Here is a 20,470-nt window from a genome sequence, read left to right as displayed (position 1 = left end):
TATCTTAAACTGCACAGAAGGCAAATATTGTGCCTTAAATTCAGAAAAAAAACGATACTTCTGTCGCGACTCAAAATTGTCAATTGAACAATATATAGCTTAATTGTGAATGTTCTCTTAATTTTTAACACAACACCGTATATATCTTTCTAGAAATATAGAATCCTAAGATGTGTGGGTCTTTTAATTTGAAGCTAAAAACAACTGTAGGACGGAAATACCACGGAATGTTCTGGTTTAGAGGGGCATGTAGTTCAGTAGTCATAACTGCTCTTGGAATGAATAGATTCACACGTGTTCTTTTTTAGTGAGATATTCGTTAAATTCATAAATAAATAAACATAAATTCTATAGCATTTAAAATGTACACTGAATCCTAATCTCAAGGTTAGTTTCAAGCCTAAAGGCTTGTGCACTGGAGTCCCGGTAATTAGCATTGTTAGCTAGCCAATAACCTGCGCATGAAGTAGACCATTGGATCTAAATTTGAGCTCGGTTTTCAAGACGGTCAACCATCTGTGTTTACTGACTTAATATTATTGCATAATCAAGTTAAAACTAAGACTTTTTAGTTCCAGATTGGCAGATTGTTATTTTTCTTCCTTTTTACATTTTTTTTCCCGCACATCTAATAGTTTAGGAGAAAAGATGCGCCTGCGTTATAATCACGCATTTTGAGAATGTGACAATGGCACTGCGCCTAGACAGAACTTTCTTTTCGTCGTTGTCCAAGTGCTACATACCAAATCAAGTAATGAAAGGAATAAGACGGATAAGCAGGGTCTCTATTGAGGGTAATATAGGTACTTCACCTTTAATAACTTTATTAATACATTTATTAATAACTTTTAATTGCTTTAGACACTTTAGAATCTTCGACCTATTTGCAAATAACTGCTGCCACAGCACTTTATGTGTTTCTTTTTATTTATGTTTTAAAAACCAGCAGTTGGGAAATCGACGTTTGCAAGGTTGCTAAACAAGGCAGTACAAAACTGGGAAGTTATACCTGAACCTGTTACCAAATGGCAAAATGTGGAAGGAGCTACCTCGCAAGTAAGACAAAAAATCATAATAAAATCTTCATATAATCTACCATGAGGATCATAGTGCATGTTAATCAGAGAACCACTTAAGTAAACAAAAAAGTTAAGTGATTAACGTAATATAATAAATGCCTGCAGCGTCATAACAAAACTTGAGATGTTCACTTTACCTCTATTAAATACAGTGTTGGAGATTTGTTTGAACTGTGATAGAGTGCTGTGGCTTTGTTAAAGTATACCTTTGTCTGTCCATTATCCCTGCTGTAGCCAGTGCCATTTCCCCAGCAAACAGCCAGCAACTTATTGCAGATGATGTATCAGGACCCTAAACGCTGGTCCTACACCTTTCAGACATTTTCCTGCATGAGCCGCCTGCGTACCCAGCTTCAACCACCTCCCTCCAGGTTACTGCAAATCAGTGACGCTGCTGTGCAGGTGTATGAACGCTCTGTTTATAGTGACAGGTAATTGCTTGTTGACAGGTTACATTGGAAAAAAGGGCTGGTTGGCACAAATTATTCTGCCCTGTTATGCAGATCATTGAGGTTCTGTCTTCAACTGCCCAGTTTGCTATTGCTTTTCTTTTTTTAGGTACATTTTTGCTCAGAATATGTTTGAGCTTGGCTGTGTAAATACCACAGAGTGGGCTGTGTATCAGGACTGGCATACCTTTCTTGTTGAACAGTTTAGTCCTAAGGTACAGCTGGAAGGGATTATATACCTCAGAGCACCTCCACAGGTGTGTGAAGTTAATGTCATTCTTGACAGTATGAACTTGCATACATTTCTGATATAGGATAATTTTTCAGTGCAGAGAAATAGAAGGCAACAAACTGCATACTATTGAAATCTCCTAAACTAATATTGTGCAAACATCAACCCAAGTTTTTTTTTTTTTTGTTCATGTGCTTCTTAAAGATCTGCATGAAGAGGTTAAAAAGGCGAGGTAGAGTGGAGGAGCAGGGAATACAGCTAGACTACCTCGAATCGCTGCATATGCAGCATGAAAACTGGCTCTTAAACAAATCGACAAAGTGAGTTTGCTTGTCATTTACAAGCCTTTTACATCTATCATAACTAGTGTCATTGTTAGCAGCTATATTGTTATATACAAATACAAATACTAACCTGTTGAAGGCTTCAATAACAGCCAGCTACAAATTGTACTAGTTCAGAATCCTTCCCTTGTGTTATGACTGTGACCATGCAGACCATGCAAATAAAAACCATAACACAAACATTTTGGTATTTACATGGTAGAGTTCATTTTGATCACCTGAAGAATCTTCCTGTATTGGTGCTGGATGCTGGTCTGGAGTTTGAGAAAGACCTTGAGATGCAGGCCAGATTTCTTAGAGAGGTACAGTATATATTGCTTTGTGTCAGACTGAGAACTGTTAAAAAAAAGTATGTGTAACCTCATGTGAATGGGTAATTTAATGGTTGTGCAAATACGTCTTTTTGATATTGTTCAATAGTCATGTCATGATGTCCAGTACTTTATAGAAATTTATTAATTCATTCACTCATTCATTCATCCATTAATTCCTTAGGTTACGACTTTCTTCAGTGGCTTATGAAAAGAATAGGACCAAACACTGATCTCTGGACCATTAGCACCTTGACCAAAAGTTTCTTCCAGTTTGCTTTTCATTTTGTGTGTCCTATTTGCAAAATGTTTTGCTGCGTTCAGGATAGCTGTGGTATAAACAGGCTTAATCCAAGCTAACTGCAGCTAATAGGCTAACCAGAATTTAAATTTGACCAGTTCATCACAGGTTTGTTATGGGTGAAAGTTTCTTATTCACCTTTTAATAAATTCTGTGTACATTATTGCACATGTGCAGTAATTACCTGGAGCTCAAAGGTAGTTCCACTTAGCTTAAGGCAAATTTAGCCTGCTCCCAATAACTAAATATATTTCTGTTTGATGGTGTCATTAAATCTTTTAATAAATGTTATTGTGTGTTCTGAAAAATTATTCAGTTCCTCCATGATATTTTATATAAAATCTGTTCTTTTCAATGTTTTGGATATACTAATTTATTACATTTGAAGCCTTTTTGCTACCTTAAGTGAAATTAGGCCAATTTTGGACTCCTCTTGTATTTCAATTTTGCATTTTCTCTGTTTTATCAGGGAATACTACCCAGCAAGAACCTCTACCCTCCTATCACTTAAATTAAAAAATTAAAAAATTCCTACACATTAGCTGTAAACTTACTTCAATTGAGTGAAATGGCTAGGATGGCCATAACACTTCGGCAAAATTCTCAAGATGTACTGAGACTAGGTCTTTAAGGACTTTAAACATTATATTTAAATCATTGTAGTCTTAGACCTTCTTTCCTACTCATCTAATTAGAAAGATATGAGAATATTAGTATCTCAGCGTTGAATATTTTTCAGCATTTGGCAGACTTATGGCTGTTATCTGTATATCTTGAAGACATGTTTTAGACATGTTGCTTATTTGGCGCACAAAAGATAACCCTTGGTTACACCAAGATCCTTAACTGTAATGACTTAAGGCACAGAAAGAAGTTTAGGACAGAATTGGTAAACTTACACACACACACACACACACACACACACACCAGGGGTGCCAAAGACCCGTCCTGGTGATCCATTGCCCCGCAGAGATTAGTTCTGTGGTGCCAGAGTTTAGGGCACCAAGGAGCCATACTTTGTGCAAATGCTAGTGGTTGCCCAACATCATGGTTAGATTATGGAAGTCAAAGTCAAATGTATTTATATAGCACTTTTTACAACCCACATTGTCACAAAGCAGCTTCACTGCAGAACCCTACTAGTAGCCTGCTTAGCTTGGTTTAGTTGTTTGAAGATTATGCATTAGCAAGTTTTTACTGGTAGTCTGCAATGTCTTGTAACAGTTGCTGATCTGAGAATCATATGCAAACATGTATTCTGAGCTGTTCTTAAGATACAGCTAAGAAAAATGAATATTATAGAACAGTAAAATTGGGAACACCTAAATAGCAGTGTTCGTGCAAACCAATTTCTAAGTCCATCGCTATTGAAGAAATAAAATAAAAACTGGTAGTGTGTCTGGAATTAAAGCTGAAAGGTAGTTACAAAACTGGAGAAAATTAGTTGCCATCCGGTTTTTGATTTCTTTTACACAATCCTTACTTTTGTTAAGTGCATTGGTATCATTGTGATTAGCAGATATATAAACAGCTATGCATAATCCACATAAGAATGGAAGCTAAAACCATGCTTATGAATATTGTGCTTAATGGTAGCATATAGAATGAGAATTATAAGGGATCCAGTACTGACCCTTGTGGGACATTATATTTTACTTTTAGGCTCAAAGCATCCATCATGTAGAAGGACAAATTGATAACGAACTGTCAAATAAGATTTAAGTTAGGAGTGCTTGTCCTCTCATACCATTGTTTCCAATATACCCAGTAAGACTTTGTGGACTTTGGTCAAACTAAGATTAAAATTACATGCAAAAGATGCGTCCTTTATCACAGCATATTAATAGACCATTAAAATACCTTTGGTTTCAGTGCTCGGATACAGTTTAAATTTATCTGTAATATGCTTGATACCACGTAGGATCTACTACCGCCGTATGTACCACTTCTTTACCAGTAGATGGAGCAGGATTCAAACTAATAGTAATAGGAATAGGAAATAGTAATAGGAAAATATGGACTCGGTGTGCTTCACAAGACAACGCCAGCTATTTTATCCTGTCCTCTGTAATATTAGTTTTATTTTCTAAAGAGGTGTATAAGGTTGGTTTAAAATTATCTTAAAGGGGTGGGGCTGGGAGACCAGACCTCACTTTTGAGCCTGGATGTGTCCTGGACTTAATTCAGCGAAACACTGACGAAGGAAGGAAGGTGATGATGATCCCCGTGAAGAGCTCGCGATGTTTGTGGTTTCAATTATAAAGTGGGTGGGCTGCGCCCTAGGTAAAACTCAAACGGCTTGTCACAGGATATTTGACATCTTAACCTGTGTAGAATTACAGCATGGAATGTGGTAGTCCATAGGCTATATAAAGACACCAATGGAAAACCTCAAGGACCGCTCTTTGATTAGTTAATTCTAGTACTACATACTTCTATGAAATGTAGACCAAACGCATACAATGAGTTAAAGTCCCACACGCATTTTCATTTTAGTGTGTACTTAGTTAGCCTTAAATGTATACTGCAGTATATTTAATAAAAATGTCAGTTTTATGAGTTTGATTCAAGTAGCCTACACCTGTTGAATCCATCAAATGTATAACTTCCGTGGCCTCGTATAGTGTGCTTCACCGTACTGTTTCGAACAGCTAGAGGCGGTTTTGTCCGTCACCCAAGCGTTTCACCCCACGCTCAAGCCAGTAAAATTGGATCTTGATTCCCCAAGGGAGTATAACAAACGAGGAAGGGTGTGCGGCGGCACACGATAGGCCTTTGTTCATCTGGTCATGTCCCGTCTCCCCTTAAACTAGCATAGGACAGCTGGAACTAGACTAAATTTGTCGCTCAAGATTTCACAGGTTTCATTCGATCAAAAACATTTATCTTTTAGAAAAGAATGCTACAGGTCAGAAGAGGAATTAGTTACTATACCGTTATTTTTCTCTCGGATTTAATAGCTTTCTTACGCGTTATCATTTTATATAGCCAGTCATCCTAAACGGCCGACACCTGTTGCTAAAATGAACAATGAACATTGTTAATGAACAATAACGGTTCAGTGTAGATGGGCCTATATATTTGACAGATCATTAAAATCACTAAATTTTCTTATGGACGTAAACAAATTTCAGTCACATTGAACTGTGTGTGTGAGTTTATTAGTGTGACGTTTTAACCGGGAGTGATGAGTATAGTAATCAGTAGGCTACAAAAGGTCTATTCTTTAGAAAATAAATAACTGGAATACGGCAAATGACAGCAAATCTAAACCATTAGCCTATATATGGGCTCTATTCCCTTCCCTGCATTTTGGTAATCTCAAATCATATTAATGCTACCATATGAAAAAAAATGTCAGAAATGTAAATAATTGTTGCATATGATATTCTCACATCGTAACTAAACAAGATTTGTACAGCATAAAGTATGTACACAGCTATGTACACAGGCTTACTCTCGACAAGGTAGTGGTATTGGAGTTGCCATATAATATTTGCGAGGCAGTTTGCACAGAAAAGGTTGCATAGATTCCGCGACAGTCTACAAAATTGGGTGAACAGCTGACTCCGTGTCGCGCTGGCAGATGGTTGGTATAAGCCGGGTGGCGGTGTGTGTGAGAGTAGGGGGTCACACTCATTGTTTAGACGTTTGAGCCCCTCGCCCAGACAATGACTGCAGCCAGGAGCAAGAAAAGATGGAAAAGCCTCTCCTTTTCAGAGTGAGAGGGGAAAAAAAGCGGAAATGCAAAAAAGTTTGGAGAATTCGTATTGTTTTGTTGGCTGCATTCGTTCATGCAGCTGTCAGTCTTTCAAATAGACTTATGTTAAAAATTGTGGTCAATCATGGAATCTCGGACGATAGGATCCCATCAGTTTGCAAACCTTAAAGCGTTTCCATTTTAAAACATTTAACCAAATAAGTAAACAGTCAAAAGAAATAGAATTGGACGTTTGGGGGCCATGCATTTAAGTGAATATTATTAAGCACCATTTTCAAATACAGTTTTACAAAAATCAATTCACAGAGCTCTGACTAAATGTAACGGATAGCATTAAAAATGACTTACTACCGTTCTTTCTCAATTACAACCATAGTAATATTTTCTTAATTTTTATATATTATTGTCTTCAAATTGTGTTTTATTTGCATATTTTTTTTGGTCTCAATAAGTATTTGACTACTAGCGGTAACTTTTATTCTTCATCTAATGTTCATATAATCATATAATGTTATTATGAACGTTATTATCACACTAATGTGTGATATGTTTTATACTATGTACATAGAACGAAGAAATACAAAGCAAAAATTGAAATCGAAATTGTAAGTGACTTCTCCAGCATGAGAAAACTCATGCTCATCCAAATATGGTTTAGCCCCGCCTCCTTCTCACCCTGCTCGTGCAGCTCATTCACAGTGTACGCTGAGGTTTTGCAGCATCATTACGTTCTCGTTGTCCCAAACTGTTTACGATTCCATGCACCCTCACCTTTCAATGTAGGACTATTGGACCAACGCCTAAACACCCACTGTGGACCTGTTGTGGATATACGTAGCGCGTGGGCTCGGTGGTTTATATGCTCCAGGGGCTTAAACAGTACTGTCGTTTGTTGGGGAAGTACGAGCTTTTATGTGTCTTTTAGAACAGGTGATCTTTTAGTGGACCAAGCGCACGTTACGAAATTACGTTTATTTAAACAATGTGTGCGTGCCAAAGCTGGACAGATCTATGTTCAAAACCACAGAGAACTTGAACCAGTGCTAGAACAGTACTAGAAACACTGCTTCCGCTTTAAGAATATTAGACACTTTTTAAAATATATCTTCACTAGTGTTCTGGAGTCAGCAGCCTATCAAGGAGGCAGTAACAGCGTTTCACTCTTCTGTTTCTTGTTTTCCTCGTGTAGCAGCTCTGTACAGGTGACCAGATATTTTTATTACGATTTGTTGTAAATGTTTGGAAGTGAAGAACATCTAACTAAAGAAGTTACGGCTGTGAAAGATCGAACTTTTTTGGAAGAAATGGATTCAGTTCGCTCATGGGTGCGGAATGTCGGTGTTGTGGATGCAAACATAGCAGCACAGAGGTAGTAAACCTATATATATATATATATATATATATATATATATATATATATATATATATATATATATATATATATATATATATATACACGCACACACACACGCACACACACACATATGTATATAAATTATACATGCAAAATCACAATTTTGCATAACATTTCATATGACATTTAACAACTACCAAATTACAGTCTCTGATGTTGACAGTATGAAGAGGTTATAACATAGGCTAACGCAAACTCTAGGAATCGCACGATAATTGAACACCTTCATCATAAATCACAGCAAATCATGATAAATAACAAACATAGTAATTTAGCGCTACTTTTTGTATTTACTATAACAACCGGTACATGTGAAAATGTATAGGCTACAGCTAACGTCTGATTTCTACAACTGTCGTTTCTTTACGCATATTTGCATTTATTCCTACATGCACTTCGACCGTTGCTTCATCTCTTGCCAAAATGACACATCAACAGGTCTGTAGCTTTCGTGGATGTGATACCAAAATGACAAGACAGATGAACAGCAGCGAAAAGAGCGCTTAGCATTTCCTTGAGAGCGTCAATAGTCGGAGGTATAAAAGTCAGGAGCTCTATGAAAGGACCACCACAAAACACTATAATATAAAAAACCCGGGTTGTCTTATTATTCAGTCGGGAACAATGTTATCTTAAGACTCGAAGCGCGGCCAATTACCGTCGATCGCCTTGTTAAGCTCACAGAGTAAATTGATCTAATTTGTTCCTTGTTTTCATATTTCTATTAGTTAAAGTTCTTTTTAAAGTTCATTATTATGCAGTGACGACTGCAGATGCGGCACTGAATAGTCAGTACATAGTAGTAGGCTTGAAGACTTTAAAACATCCGTCAGTAATAATAATAATAATAATAATAATAATAATAATAATAATAATAACAACAATAATAATAATAATAATATAAATAAATCATAAAAATAAAACAATATAGATAGCTACAAGTAGAGCATTTTATAAATATTTGAATGAGCTTTGTTTCACGTAAGGCAAAAATGAAAAGGCTGAATGAAAAAAAAAGAATAAAACTTCTCCCCACTGCTTGGTTAGCGTGAATGGTTAGGTTACCTATTATGTCAGTGTCTACCACGAAGAATTGTTAACTGACTTCCAACCGATTTAAGATGTAAGCCTATAGTTTGAGTTAGGCAATTTATTCCACAAAATAAAAAGTCATAAATTAAAATTAAAGCCTGCTAAAAATGTAATTCATGTTGCTTGTGTCTATATTAACTCTTTGTGTATTTGCACAAATGATAACAAACTCACTGAGTCAATAAAGAGTGAAGATCGAATTGATTATTGCTGTAGCCTATATACAATCAGTGTAACTCCTCCGTGAATTCCGTTCACATGGAGATATCACACTGAGAGAAATTGGCCAGCATATTTCTTCCCCAAAAAGATAATAATGCCATCGTTTTTTTTCCCCCCAATAATTTGTCTTATTTTGTATATATATATATATATATATATATATATATATATATATATATATATATATATATATATATATATATACTTCAAACAGCACAACTTATATATATATATACTTCAAACAGCACAACATATTATATGTTATACATGATTATAACATCATTTTAAATTGATATGATAGGGAATGCTTGAAAGTTACAATCTTTCCGTCGTGCTCTAAACCGCCTTTAAAATCGCCTGATGAGTAATAGCTTAATCTTAACATGTTACATATGTCCACAATAACGATTTTAGCTTTAATGAAGAACTATGTCATGAACACAGTAAAAGAGAAAATATTTCCTGTTTTACTTCAGAATGTTTAGAATTTTATATAGCCTTTCAATATATTACGCACCTTTAATATATATTAAAGATATACAATTACATTTTGAGACAATTAAGTAAAATGTATTGGCAATAACAGCATCTCTTGATACATTTCTATTTCTCAGTCTAATTCTCAGTGTCTGTTTCACCCTGTTCAAATATATGACAATGTACAGTACAAAATTACACATAATGTAACACACAAGTCCGGGCTCAGAATCTGATTTAACATATACTTGCAGAAGCACCTGATGTCTGTACTGGACTCATATTTAATCTTTTTATGCCTTCCTAATTTGTAATAGTTATGAATTCAGAATTAGTGTGTCAAGGCCTTCAATGGGTTAAACTGGATTTCTACATTTAATGTGTAAAACTGTTAAATACAGAAAACATTATTTCCACAGTGGAGTAGCACTATCTCGTGCCCACTTCGAGAAACAGCCCCCCTCCAACCTGCGTAAGTCCAACTTCTTCCATTTTGTGTTGGCCCTCTATGACCGACATGGACAACCAGTGGAAATAGAGAGGACAGCCTTCATTGATTTTGTGGAGCATGAGAAGGTACATTTATGTATGCTGGTAAATTCTAAGGTATTAGTAGATAATTCAATCACAAGTACTGTCCTTGAAAATAATCATCTCTACAAAGACTTTCATTGCTTTGATTTAGAGCACTAGAAATTCCCCTTATGTTGTATTCTTCCTTATTTTGAGAAGTGGCAGAATCATTGAAATGAAGCTTTATATATATATATAAGAGAGAGAGAGAGATTGAGGGGAGAGCTTGTGTGTGTGATCAAAGGAGAGACAGTAGAATAGATTGTAAGCCTTGAGTTCTGCTGTGCTTAAGTTCTGGAGTGCTTACATTTTTTTGTTCATGGAGAGAATGCTTTGGTTTATGATTAACTGACTTGAGAACATTGTACATGAACACAGTTGTTGACATTTGACTGCTAATAGTTTCATGGCGCAAAGGGGATGCTATTTGAGAATATATAATATGCAGCATTGAATTCTCTCCCTCTCTTGCTTTATACCTCCATGGGATATTGGACCACAGTACATTGCCTTGAAGCCAGTTAAAAGAGAGAGGTTGGAAAAGCAGGAGAAGTTCAAAGGAGTGTTGGTTCATAGGCTTCAATGCAGACTGGAGTTTTTCTTTCAGTGAAACTTTTGCTCATTAATTACATTTTTAATTGCATCTCTCTTCTCTTCTCTTCTCTTCTCTTCTCTTCTCTTCTCTTCTCTTCTCTTCTCTTCTCTTCTCTTCTCTTCTCTTCTCTTCTACTCAAACATACACATCCACACATCAACTGAACACCACTGTCCTACCATGGAATGTATAACTATTTATTCTAAATGTTACTTGTGGCTTAGTAACCATTTAAGCAGTCCCGCCTTCTAATATTCATTTTACTTTAGTTCATATTTGATTTGGACTCAAGTGAAAACTAAATGCATGTATCATCTTGTAAACCTCATCAGTGTCACTACAGCCACTTAACACGGTGCATTATAACTATATTAAAGGGTAAAGTCATGTTGTTTGGCTCTTGTTTGAAAGACTTTATTTGTTGCAGCACCAACCACTAGTCTGCCATTCCGAATGAACCTCAGTTAAAATGCAAGCACATGTCAGTTATCCCAGGGTAAACAAAGCACTCCCTATAGTATGTGTGTATGTAGTTCTGATAGTATACTCTGTTATGGTGATTCAACTCCTGGAATACAGAACATTATTTTAATGTTTTTGCACCAGGTGTTTATTAATCAAGAATTTATGTTGAAGAACATTTGTTTCACCAAATTATATTTTCCCTTGTGTTTGTTTGTCCTGTTATTCTAAGGAACAGACAGGAGAAAAGACCAACAATGGCACCCATTACAAACTTCAGCTCCTCTATAGTAATGGTATGTTTGTCATTTTCTTTTATATTGTAGTCTTCAACTGAGGGAGTTTAAAAGATTAAATATATAACAGTGTTGGACAACTTCAAGCAATAACTCTTCATACTGCATATAATTGATATAAGTCCCTTTGTTTATTATAGAATGTATGGTGGCATAAATAGTCTTTAACTGAAGAGTAACAACACATAGACCCACACGCACATACAAACATTTATCTGTTTATGTATTTCTTTTTTTATTGTTGAATTTGAAGTCTGAATGCAGCCATAAGTCAGCTGAAGCATCATTGCACTTGAACATCAAGGTGTTCACAAACATCACATCAGCTTTCATCATCATTATAAGTAGATATGACAACCGGTGTAGCTCATCCTGGTGTAGTGCGTGGTTTTTAGGAAACTTATGCTGTTCACTTGCTTTATGGGCAAAAGAGACTTTGTAATGCATAAACCTCCCAGTGGCAATGCACAATAAAAACATGAGACTGATGGAGATGTGAACTCCCAGGGGCTCCTCCTTCCTTTCCTCTGGCATCACCACAGAACCCATGGGAGAGAAGATGAAAGATCCCCATACTGAGATACACTAATGCGAACACATGCACATGCACATAACTCTTTCCAGTTAAGATACCCCCAATACAGTGGGCCTCGCTGTTTTAGCTAAAAGTAGATGCTGAGTACTTTAATGAATATGATTTATAAGAAAAATGAGTGGTTGATAAAACTAGGTAATATGTTAGTAAATAGTGAATAGTTTTAACTTGGGGAGCATTAAGAACTGATTTTTTATAGTTCCATCTGGTCCTTAAAAAGCAGCAAAATCTTTTGTGAACTATCCAGAGATCATTATTAACAGCCCAATATAATAACCGAACATATTAAGTCATTTCTGTCTTTTATTTTTTTCTATCTTAATGGATGAATATTTAATTTAATTAATTACTTATTATGTTCCATAACAGCAAACTTATACATGTGTTTCTTTGCAGGGGTGCGAACTGAACAAGACCTTTATGCTCGTCTCATTGACTCTGTCACCAAACAGGTAAAAATGTCTGCAGTTTGCTTGGGGTAACCTGAAGCTTTTCAGATAAAGATAGCATCAAGCTTTTGTTAAAAAGCAACCCTTTTACAGTTGGTTGTACATGAACCAAAGATAATGCCTCTTCTCTTCTCTTCTCTTCTCTTCTCTTCTCTTCTCTTCTCTTCTCTTCTTAGCCCATATCATATGAAGGCCAAAATAAGAATCCAGAGATGTGTCGTGTCCTGCTCACTCATGAGGTCATGTGCAGGTAAACATGTTGTTCACAACTACACATAAACACATCCTCATTAGCAGGCAGTCACTTCAGTCTTTAGTCTTACATGTAATAATCAGACAAATATGTTTTGGGAACATGCAAAGATGATCATATTATGCACTGCATAAAGGGGAGGTCAAAGCACAGGCTGTAGAAGTTTACATGCTGTACTAAGATTAAAGCCCAACAAAACAGCAGGGCAAACTATAACACCTGCTTGATCGATGCTGCAGCCACTAGGCGACAGATAGACAGCAAGCTCACTCCCATCACAGCGGACAGACTGGGCCTGGGGCTGGGGGGGCGAGGGGGCATGCGGTGCCTTGACCTCAGGCTCAGGGACACAACGGGGGAGGGCAGAAGGGGAGTCGAGATCGGCTTCGCCCCCATTGTGTGTCCAGCAGATGCCCGAGTGGAGTTCACAGCTGGCTAATAACAGAGCCGGACTAGGGGGGAGGGCTGTGAGGTGGGGGGTGTGTAAGTGGGAGAGGGTAAATGACACAGCTGGGGAGTGGCTCAGTCTGACAGAGGGGGAGTTGAGCAGTGGGGGAGTGGTTTGAGGGGACAGCAGAGGGGCAGATGGCCAGGGTGGGGGCCACTTTTGTTATGCAGGAAAGGCGGAGTGAGAGGCGGGGTTGTGGGGAGGGTGTAGACAACAGAGGCTTGGTGCTGGCGTGTGTGTCATCTGTTGTGTATGTGTGTATGTGTCTTAGGGATGGTTACTTGTGTTGTTTCACTCTAAATTTGTTGTTTGATGTGTGTATGGTTTACTGTATAACGGGTGTTGGGGGTTAGGAGAGGGATCTGATTCCTCTGTCCTTATGCCTTCCTGTCATTCCCCAAATTGTTCTTTGTCATTTCTCTTTTTTGTGTCTTAGGCTTACACTTATGTGATGTTTACATATAATAGTAATACATTAACTGTTTATGCAACTAATTACCATTATTAATAATTGGTATTAAATTATTAGTTGATGTAAACATAAGGACCATTAGGAAAGTATATTTTAAATATGTATCATGCATTACCTTATAGGGCATGTTGCCTTTATATGCTACTGCTTCTCATCCATACAGCCGCTGTTGTGAGAAAAAGAGCTGTGGCAATCGAAATGAGACACCATCGGACCCAGTCATCATTGACAGGTAAGAATAGGGTCTTAAGTCCAATGTCTTTGTCCTTGGCTCATTTTATTAACTTTTATTGTACATTAGGCATCTTGCAGCGTCAGAAAGGAATTCTTTGGGGGGTTTTGTGGACTATTCCGGTTTTGGTCTGCTAAATTGATTAGCATTCAGTTGTGCTGCAAGTAAGGGCACAGCAATATGCAGAGCAGAAATAAATGAAAACACTCATGAAGGTGTACGTTTCTATGCTGGTTCTGGTTTGATAAGATTTGGGTGTGTTGGTTTACATGACTTGGTAGCGGCTGTTCCTGGTCCTCTTCATCCCCCCTCATTATTTTCATTTCTGTCTCCTCCATCATTCTCTCTCTATCTCTCTCTCTCCATCTCTCTTGCTCTCTGTTAAAAAGGCTTTAAAATGCTTACTGATTATTACAGAGCATTTACATCACTTCTCACAGACTAATGAGAAGTTACAGATGCATGTTTCATATGTTATTATAATATAGTATTAATTAGGAATAATAATATAGTATTATAATATTGTAAGTACAATATAGTTTTATAAGTCAATATAATATAATTATAATTATTTTTTCAACTTTGCCCCTGCCCTCTCTCTCTCTGCCTGAGTCAATTCACCTATAGTGCATCTTTGCGCAAGCTTTCTTAAAATGAAAAAAATAAAACAAGCTGATGTCTTTTGAATTTTCCCAGAAGTCCTGAGCAGAGCAGCTGTTTTTCTCCTTTACAGAGACTGGCTCTGACCTTCCCTTCTTCTCTCCATCCCCTCACCAAAACCATACTTTACTCAGGGATTCCAGAAAACAAAGGTCTCTGTTGGCTATTTTGGCCCTCAGAGCCTGTTACTTCCACTTCTCAGTGGAAAAGCCTCGTTAGTGGGTTGATTAAAGTTGTTCAACAGTTAAATAAACTCTCTTGTTTTGGTGACACCAAACTCAAAGTCCAGATGTTTTAATAAACAATTCAATTTCCAAAAATTCTTAGAACATTGTATCAAAGGCTGTCATATGAAGAATCTTGTGCAAAGACATATTTTCTGAGATTCTGTAGTTAAAACAATTTGGTCAAAATTAAAATCATATATGATGTTCATTAGGTTCATTAGGGTTCATTCCCCTCAGTCACAGCACACACACACACACACACACACACACACACACACACACACACACACACACACACACATACATATGCATAGACGTTGTCTTTTCCAACACCCCCACCTCTCCACCTTTTCCCAAGTAATATTGTCATAATTAGTCAGCCTCATCAGAACACCTCTTAAATGCACATGGGAACTGGGATCCTTCAAATTGCCCCCCCTCCCCTTTTTTAATCTGCCTCCATATTGTTTGGGGCCTGTCGGGTCTTTTACTCTCCTCCCCCTCTTCTCAATCTGCTATTCAGCCCTTCCTCTACTAATCCCGTTATTAGTGAAAGGAGAGAGAAGAGATCCCATCTGATCCTTGAGGTGGCATGCCTTTTGTCACTTTATGACCCTCGCATCTGATCTAAGGATTGCTTCAGTCACTGTGATGTTAGGGGCTGATGGTGAATTGGAGTGTAAATTTGAAGTGCAGTCCTGATATGGAGATATTGTAATCTACAGTATGTTTCTATCATTTAATGATTTTAGCAACTTTATTAAGCACACACAAAGACCACTTGCTATTTTGTTTTTATATTGCTAAAGCTTGAACATGTTTGATATTTTATTTGTACAGACCTTATGCTTCCTAAGTATTTTCCTTTTACTGGTGTGTCAATTTTCACATACACTTCAAGCAGGAGCTCTTTAGTATGGATTCATGGAAATGATCGATTGATTGATAGATCTGCTCAATCAATTTATCAATTCATTGATTAGTGGTTCTTCAGTGACTTTCTGGTGATCTGCTTCTAGCTCTGCAGATGAAAACTGTTAAATAAACTTTATACTAATGAGCAACAGAGACAACATGTGGTTGAAACATTTTTTTAAGTTTTGCTAGCTTATATATGTATATCAGTTCATTATTAAATACAAAAATGTAAGCAGTTTTTGGACCTAAATACTACATATATAATGCATTATAATTATATAATTATATAATTATAAATTATAAATATTACACATATAAAGGTGGGCCCAATAATCTTTCACCACTATGATCTTTAATGTAAAACAAAACCTTTACAGTTGGTCAGCTTTAGTGGTGATATGCTAAGAGACTTTTAGCAAAACTACAACAAAGACAAAACAAAACCAATCAAACCCACCCACACTCAGTGAAACTACGGTGAAATAAATAACTGTAATTCTATACTTGGGTTCTTGCACTTTCAGCAATTGTTTGTTCATCTTTTCTTGTGATCTGTTATTAACAGTAAAGCTACAGTTCTGTTAAGGCCTTGAGGAATAGCTGGTCAGTGCCACACCAAGATCAATATATGGATGCATCGACAACGATGGGCTTAGCACAGCACATCTTAAGGAACAGGGCTGGGGGGTTTGCGTGGGATCAGTATCTCTAATTGATTGCACTTTCCAGCAGGGTCTCCCTTAACAAGCCACTACTACAAGAAAACAGGAATCAATAGGAGTACCCCAGCCTCATCAACATCACCCCGTCCCCCAAACTGTGAAACCACAATGGTCTCATAAAGGGTTGACAGATGAGCTCATGTGCACTTTTTCTTGTTATAGCTCTGAAAAGACCCAGTTACAGGACTCTTGACAGGATAGTTTGAAACCATTTTTTAAATAATTAAAAATGGCACTTTATTTTATAGAAAGATGTTTGCATCTATAAATTTAGTGTAAAAGTATATGAGGGTTACATTTGCTTATATATTCACCCGCTAGAACACACAAGTACTGAAGAAATAATGCAACCATTTTTCTTGCAATGGTTAGTGCCAAAGTGTTAACAGTTTTAGTATGGATAGGATGAAAATGTAATATCCTTCTTAACTATTAAAATATAAAATCATCCAGCACCAAAACTCGGTTGTTTATCATTTTATTAAGGCGGCATCGTCTTTATATTAGAGTGTTGAAAGAGAAGTACAGTGTTATAGAAAATCTCTTCAGATAAAAAAAATGAGCATGTGGTGACCAAGGCAACATCCTTTTGCCTATGAATTTGCTGTGCACTGATGTAATTTAATGACAAGCAGGACTCTCCTTAGAGCTGTTTGAGTTGCTGCTAGTCTGATGGTTTGGCCAAACAGGTTCTGGTAAACCTGATGTCAAACTTGTGATGTCAGTATGCCATTTACAGGCTCTGAGTAGCTGGATATTGCAAAGCATTATGGTAATGCTTTGGTTTAATCTCTTTGGGAATGAAAACATGGATTTCTCAGGCCCTTGTGACCAATTTGGACCACTCTTGAAATCAGATAAAACTGTTTTGAAGTTTAATGTTCCTGTAAGGTTGAGTTGGAGTTTCACTTACACTGGTTGTTCTCCCAGTAGTTATGGCAGTGAAGTATAAGTATCTGTGTTCCCTTAGTCGAAGGAAACATGCTCTTCCATCCCAGCCTCTACTGACTTAATTGAACCCTTGAGAGCCAAAAATATGAAAAAACAGTTCAAAAAGCATGTTAAACACTTGTAAGGTTAATAGAACAGCAAATGATGTCAGAGGTTACATTCTTTCCTTTTCTCTCTCTCTCTCTCTCTCTCTCTCTCTCTCTCTCTCTCCTTATATGAGGCCTCTGCAGAGATATACTGAACCATTTCAGAATCTTCCAGAATTATACAGAGACTGTATCCCTTTATAAGGTCTCCCACTAATCTCCTACAGACAAGATAAAAACATCAAAGACATGCTCATCGGGAGCGAGATAACTGACCATTCATATTATAACTGTGGTCCTGTATCCTACAACTGCTCTAGATGTGCTACATGTAATTTTCTTTAACACGGCCACTAAAATAACTTGCACGAAAGGACCAATTGTCCTCCTCATGCTTTACTGCAGTAGTTGTCTACTGTATGACTTGTGAGAGATCTTTACATTGGAAGAATCAAGAGGAGGCTTGCTGATCAGTTTGTTGAGCACCTTCGGATCATCAGAATTAAGTATTTGTAGTTTCCAGTGGCAAGGCATTTCAGTACTAATGGACATTTCAATACTAATGGTATTAATAACATATGTTTGCATTGCCAGTTGTTGCTATGGCAGCAAAGAATTTAGGACACTCAAAGAAAAATAATCATCTGCACTCTTGGAACTTTAGAACCCCATGGAATGAATATTCTGAGATAAACATCCTACTAATTCAGGAACACATCGCTTGTCTGAAACATCCCATTTCTCTGGAAACCTTGTGTACTTCATTACAATTTTACAATTTTATACAATTATATAATTGTATAATTGTATTATATATATGCAAGCACCTTTATACACACAAAACAGATGCATAAATAATTATGCACAAAATGTGGAATATAGACATATTCTGCATTCAAAGTGTATAAATATTTGGATTTTCATAAATTCACACATGTAGTCCCTGTCTCTCTCATTCCTGCATAAGTACATATTGTAAACATACAAACTGCAACCATGCAGAGAGAAAGAGAGAGATAGAAATACATGCATACCTGCATCTAAAAGCATTTATTCACAAACAACCCCCTAGTCACACACCCAAAACACACAGATGTGCACACACACAGGAGAGGACATCTGCTCCCATGAGAATGACAGCCAGAGCGAGAGAGCATTAAGTTCTGAATATCAAATGTGCCTAGTCCTCTTTACAAACCAAAAGACAAGAACACATATGGATGGCTGAGGCTTTATCTGTTTGCCTTTGGCTGTGTGTGTGTGTGTGTGAGTGTGTGTGTGTGTGTGTGTGTGTGTGTGTGTGTGTGTGTGTGTGTGTGTATGTTTGTGTATGTGTGTTTGTGTGTGCGTGCTTGTGTGTTCATGTATTACAAGTACTATCAGATCATGATAGTTCATCTCACATCAGAAAGGCTTCTCTAACAGCAGCCTGATTTGACCAGCCCAAGATGAGCAAATATTACTCCAGTCTTATGATCCTATAAGCAACCTGAGCTCATGAAGAATTCATAGGTATTATAAAGCAAGAGTGAGATATTTGGAATTCATACAAATAAAGAAAATCTTTTCTTAGCTCAAGTCTTAATAGTTTGTAACTTTTCATATGAGTTGTGAATTCTTACTGTGTTGACTTAGGACATTCTCCTGGAATGGTAATGGGCTGCCAGCAAGCAAAACACGAATTAACCATAGAGTTAAATAATATTGACCACTAAATGGTGTATATATAAATAAATATGAGTGGTTATGGTAGCTGAATCGTAATCAGAAGGTTGCCAGTTCAAGCCCCACAACTGCCACTGTTAGGTCCCTGAATAAGGCCCTTAACCCTCAGTTAATGGAATGGTATTCAGTCATAATTGTAAGTTGCTTTGGATAAAAATGTCATCTTAATGCTGTAAATTTAATCACACAATTGATGGGTTTTACAGTGTGTAATGGGAACTGTTTTGAAGAAGGAGCCATTTGCCATTTTGATGTTGTGCTCCTTAACTCCATGCACATCTGTGAGTTTAGCAGAGATTTAACTTTGAAGGCTTAGTCTAATTACATCAGAGAGAGAAAGAGCGAGAGAGAGAGAGAGAGCGAAAGAGAGTTATTTTAAATAAGTATGTCCTTTGCACTGTATGTATTTGATTACTTGCATTGTCATCATATATCAAGAACAACTTACATTTTAAGACAATAGCAGTCTTGGATGATGGGTGACATTACAATAAAGGATCTCTGGTGGTACTTGCAGGTTTCTGTGAAATTTAATGCAGAGTGTTGAATCCAGTTTAGAAATTGGAGCTGCTAGTATTAGCTAAGTTTGTGTGTTCTTGGGGTTGGGTGTGTGCTTGTATATGTGTGTTTGTGTGGATGTCTTAAATTTCACTAATGATTTAAGGGTGCTCCCTGGTGCTAGCCTGGCCCCACTGGTTTGTTTGTTTGTGTGTCTGCTTTAAGGCAATTTAGAGAGCTTGTCCAAGAGAAGATGTAATCAGTCCACTGATAAGCTCTTTTATCCTCTCTGTCCTCCTGCTCTATGTATTCCTGAGTCATGCTGCACTGTAGTTTGACTCATGTCATATCGTAACACTGCTCAGCACATTCAAGAATCCCTGGTGTGAGATCAAACTATTAGGCAAAACCAGTGTGTGTGCTTGTGTGTCTGCCTGTGGGTGTGGGTGTGTGTGTGTGTGTGTGTGTGTGTGTGATGAATCTGTCAGGAAGGAGGGCAGGGTTGATGGGCCTGCTGACAGCTTCTCAGCAGGCCTGTGGTGATCTCTGCCAGTCTCTATGCTTTTCTCCCTCCATCTCCTTTATCCTCCACTACCTCTCTTCCTTTCTTCACTCCTCTTTGCGTCTCCCAACATTTGCTATGGATTAGCCATGGACAGTAAATTA

At 37.2% G+C, this 20,470-nt stretch overlaps 2 protein-coding genes across 5 annotated transcripts in view; both read left to right on the top strand.

Annotated features, from left to right (window-relative positions):
- The first annotated feature begins 229 nt into the window (after positions 1-229).
- dguok (deoxyguanosine kinase) lies at positions 230-3,027 on the top strand. 3 transcript variants are annotated; one of them, XM_027016885.3, is made up of 8 exons: positions 230-387; positions 636-803; positions 947-1,056; positions 1,314-1,510; positions 1,638-1,785; positions 1,965-2,080; positions 2,307-2,406; positions 2,600-3,027. In XM_027016885.3, the coding sequence occupies exons 2-8, from the start codon at positions 689-691 to the stop codon at positions 2,624-2,626; spliced, it is 813 nt and encodes a 270-aa protein (XP_026872686.2). In that variant the 5' UTR covers positions 230-387; positions 636-688; the 3' UTR covers positions 2,627-3,027. The 3 variants fall into 3 exon arrangements, with proteins under 3 accessions (XP_026872686.2, XP_026872687.2, XP_026872685.2); XM_027016886.3 differs by having other exon boundaries at positions 230-803; positions 950-1,056; XM_027016884.3 differs by having other exon boundaries at positions 230-803.
- Positions 3,028-7,197: 4,170 nt separating this feature from the next.
- The window catches only part of ebf2 (EBF transcription factor 2), a 28,067-nt gene continuing 14,794 nt past the window's right edge, over positions 7,198-20,470 (top strand). Inside the window, exons 1-6 of one of the 2 annotated variants that reach the window (XM_035526369.2) lie at positions 7,198-7,806; positions 10,062-10,218; positions 11,511-11,568; positions 12,560-12,615; positions 12,789-12,862; positions 13,949-14,017. In XM_035526369.2, coding sequence (XP_035382262.1) covers positions 7,673-7,806; positions 10,062-10,218; positions 11,511-11,568; positions 12,560-12,615; positions 12,789-12,862; positions 13,949-14,017 — 548 coding nt within the window. In that variant the 5' untranslated portion in view covers positions 7,198-7,672. Of the gene's footprint in view, positions 7,807-10,061; positions 10,219-11,504; positions 11,569-12,559; positions 12,616-12,788; positions 12,863-13,948; positions 14,018-20,470 lie in introns of both variants that reach the window. The other variant, XM_035526368.2, reaches the window with a different exon arrangement.

This window comes from Electrophorus electricus, chromosome 1 (assembly GCF_041902795.1).
Source record: "Electrophorus electricus isolate QZ-2024a chromosome 1, ASM4190279v1, whole genome shotgun sequence".
Classification (NCBI taxonomy): domain Eukaryota; kingdom Metazoa; phylum Chordata; class Actinopteri; order Gymnotiformes; family Gymnotidae; genus Electrophorus; species Electrophorus electricus.
Note: the sequence above shows the minus strand (reverse complement) of the source record. Positions and strands in the feature narration are given on the sequence as shown.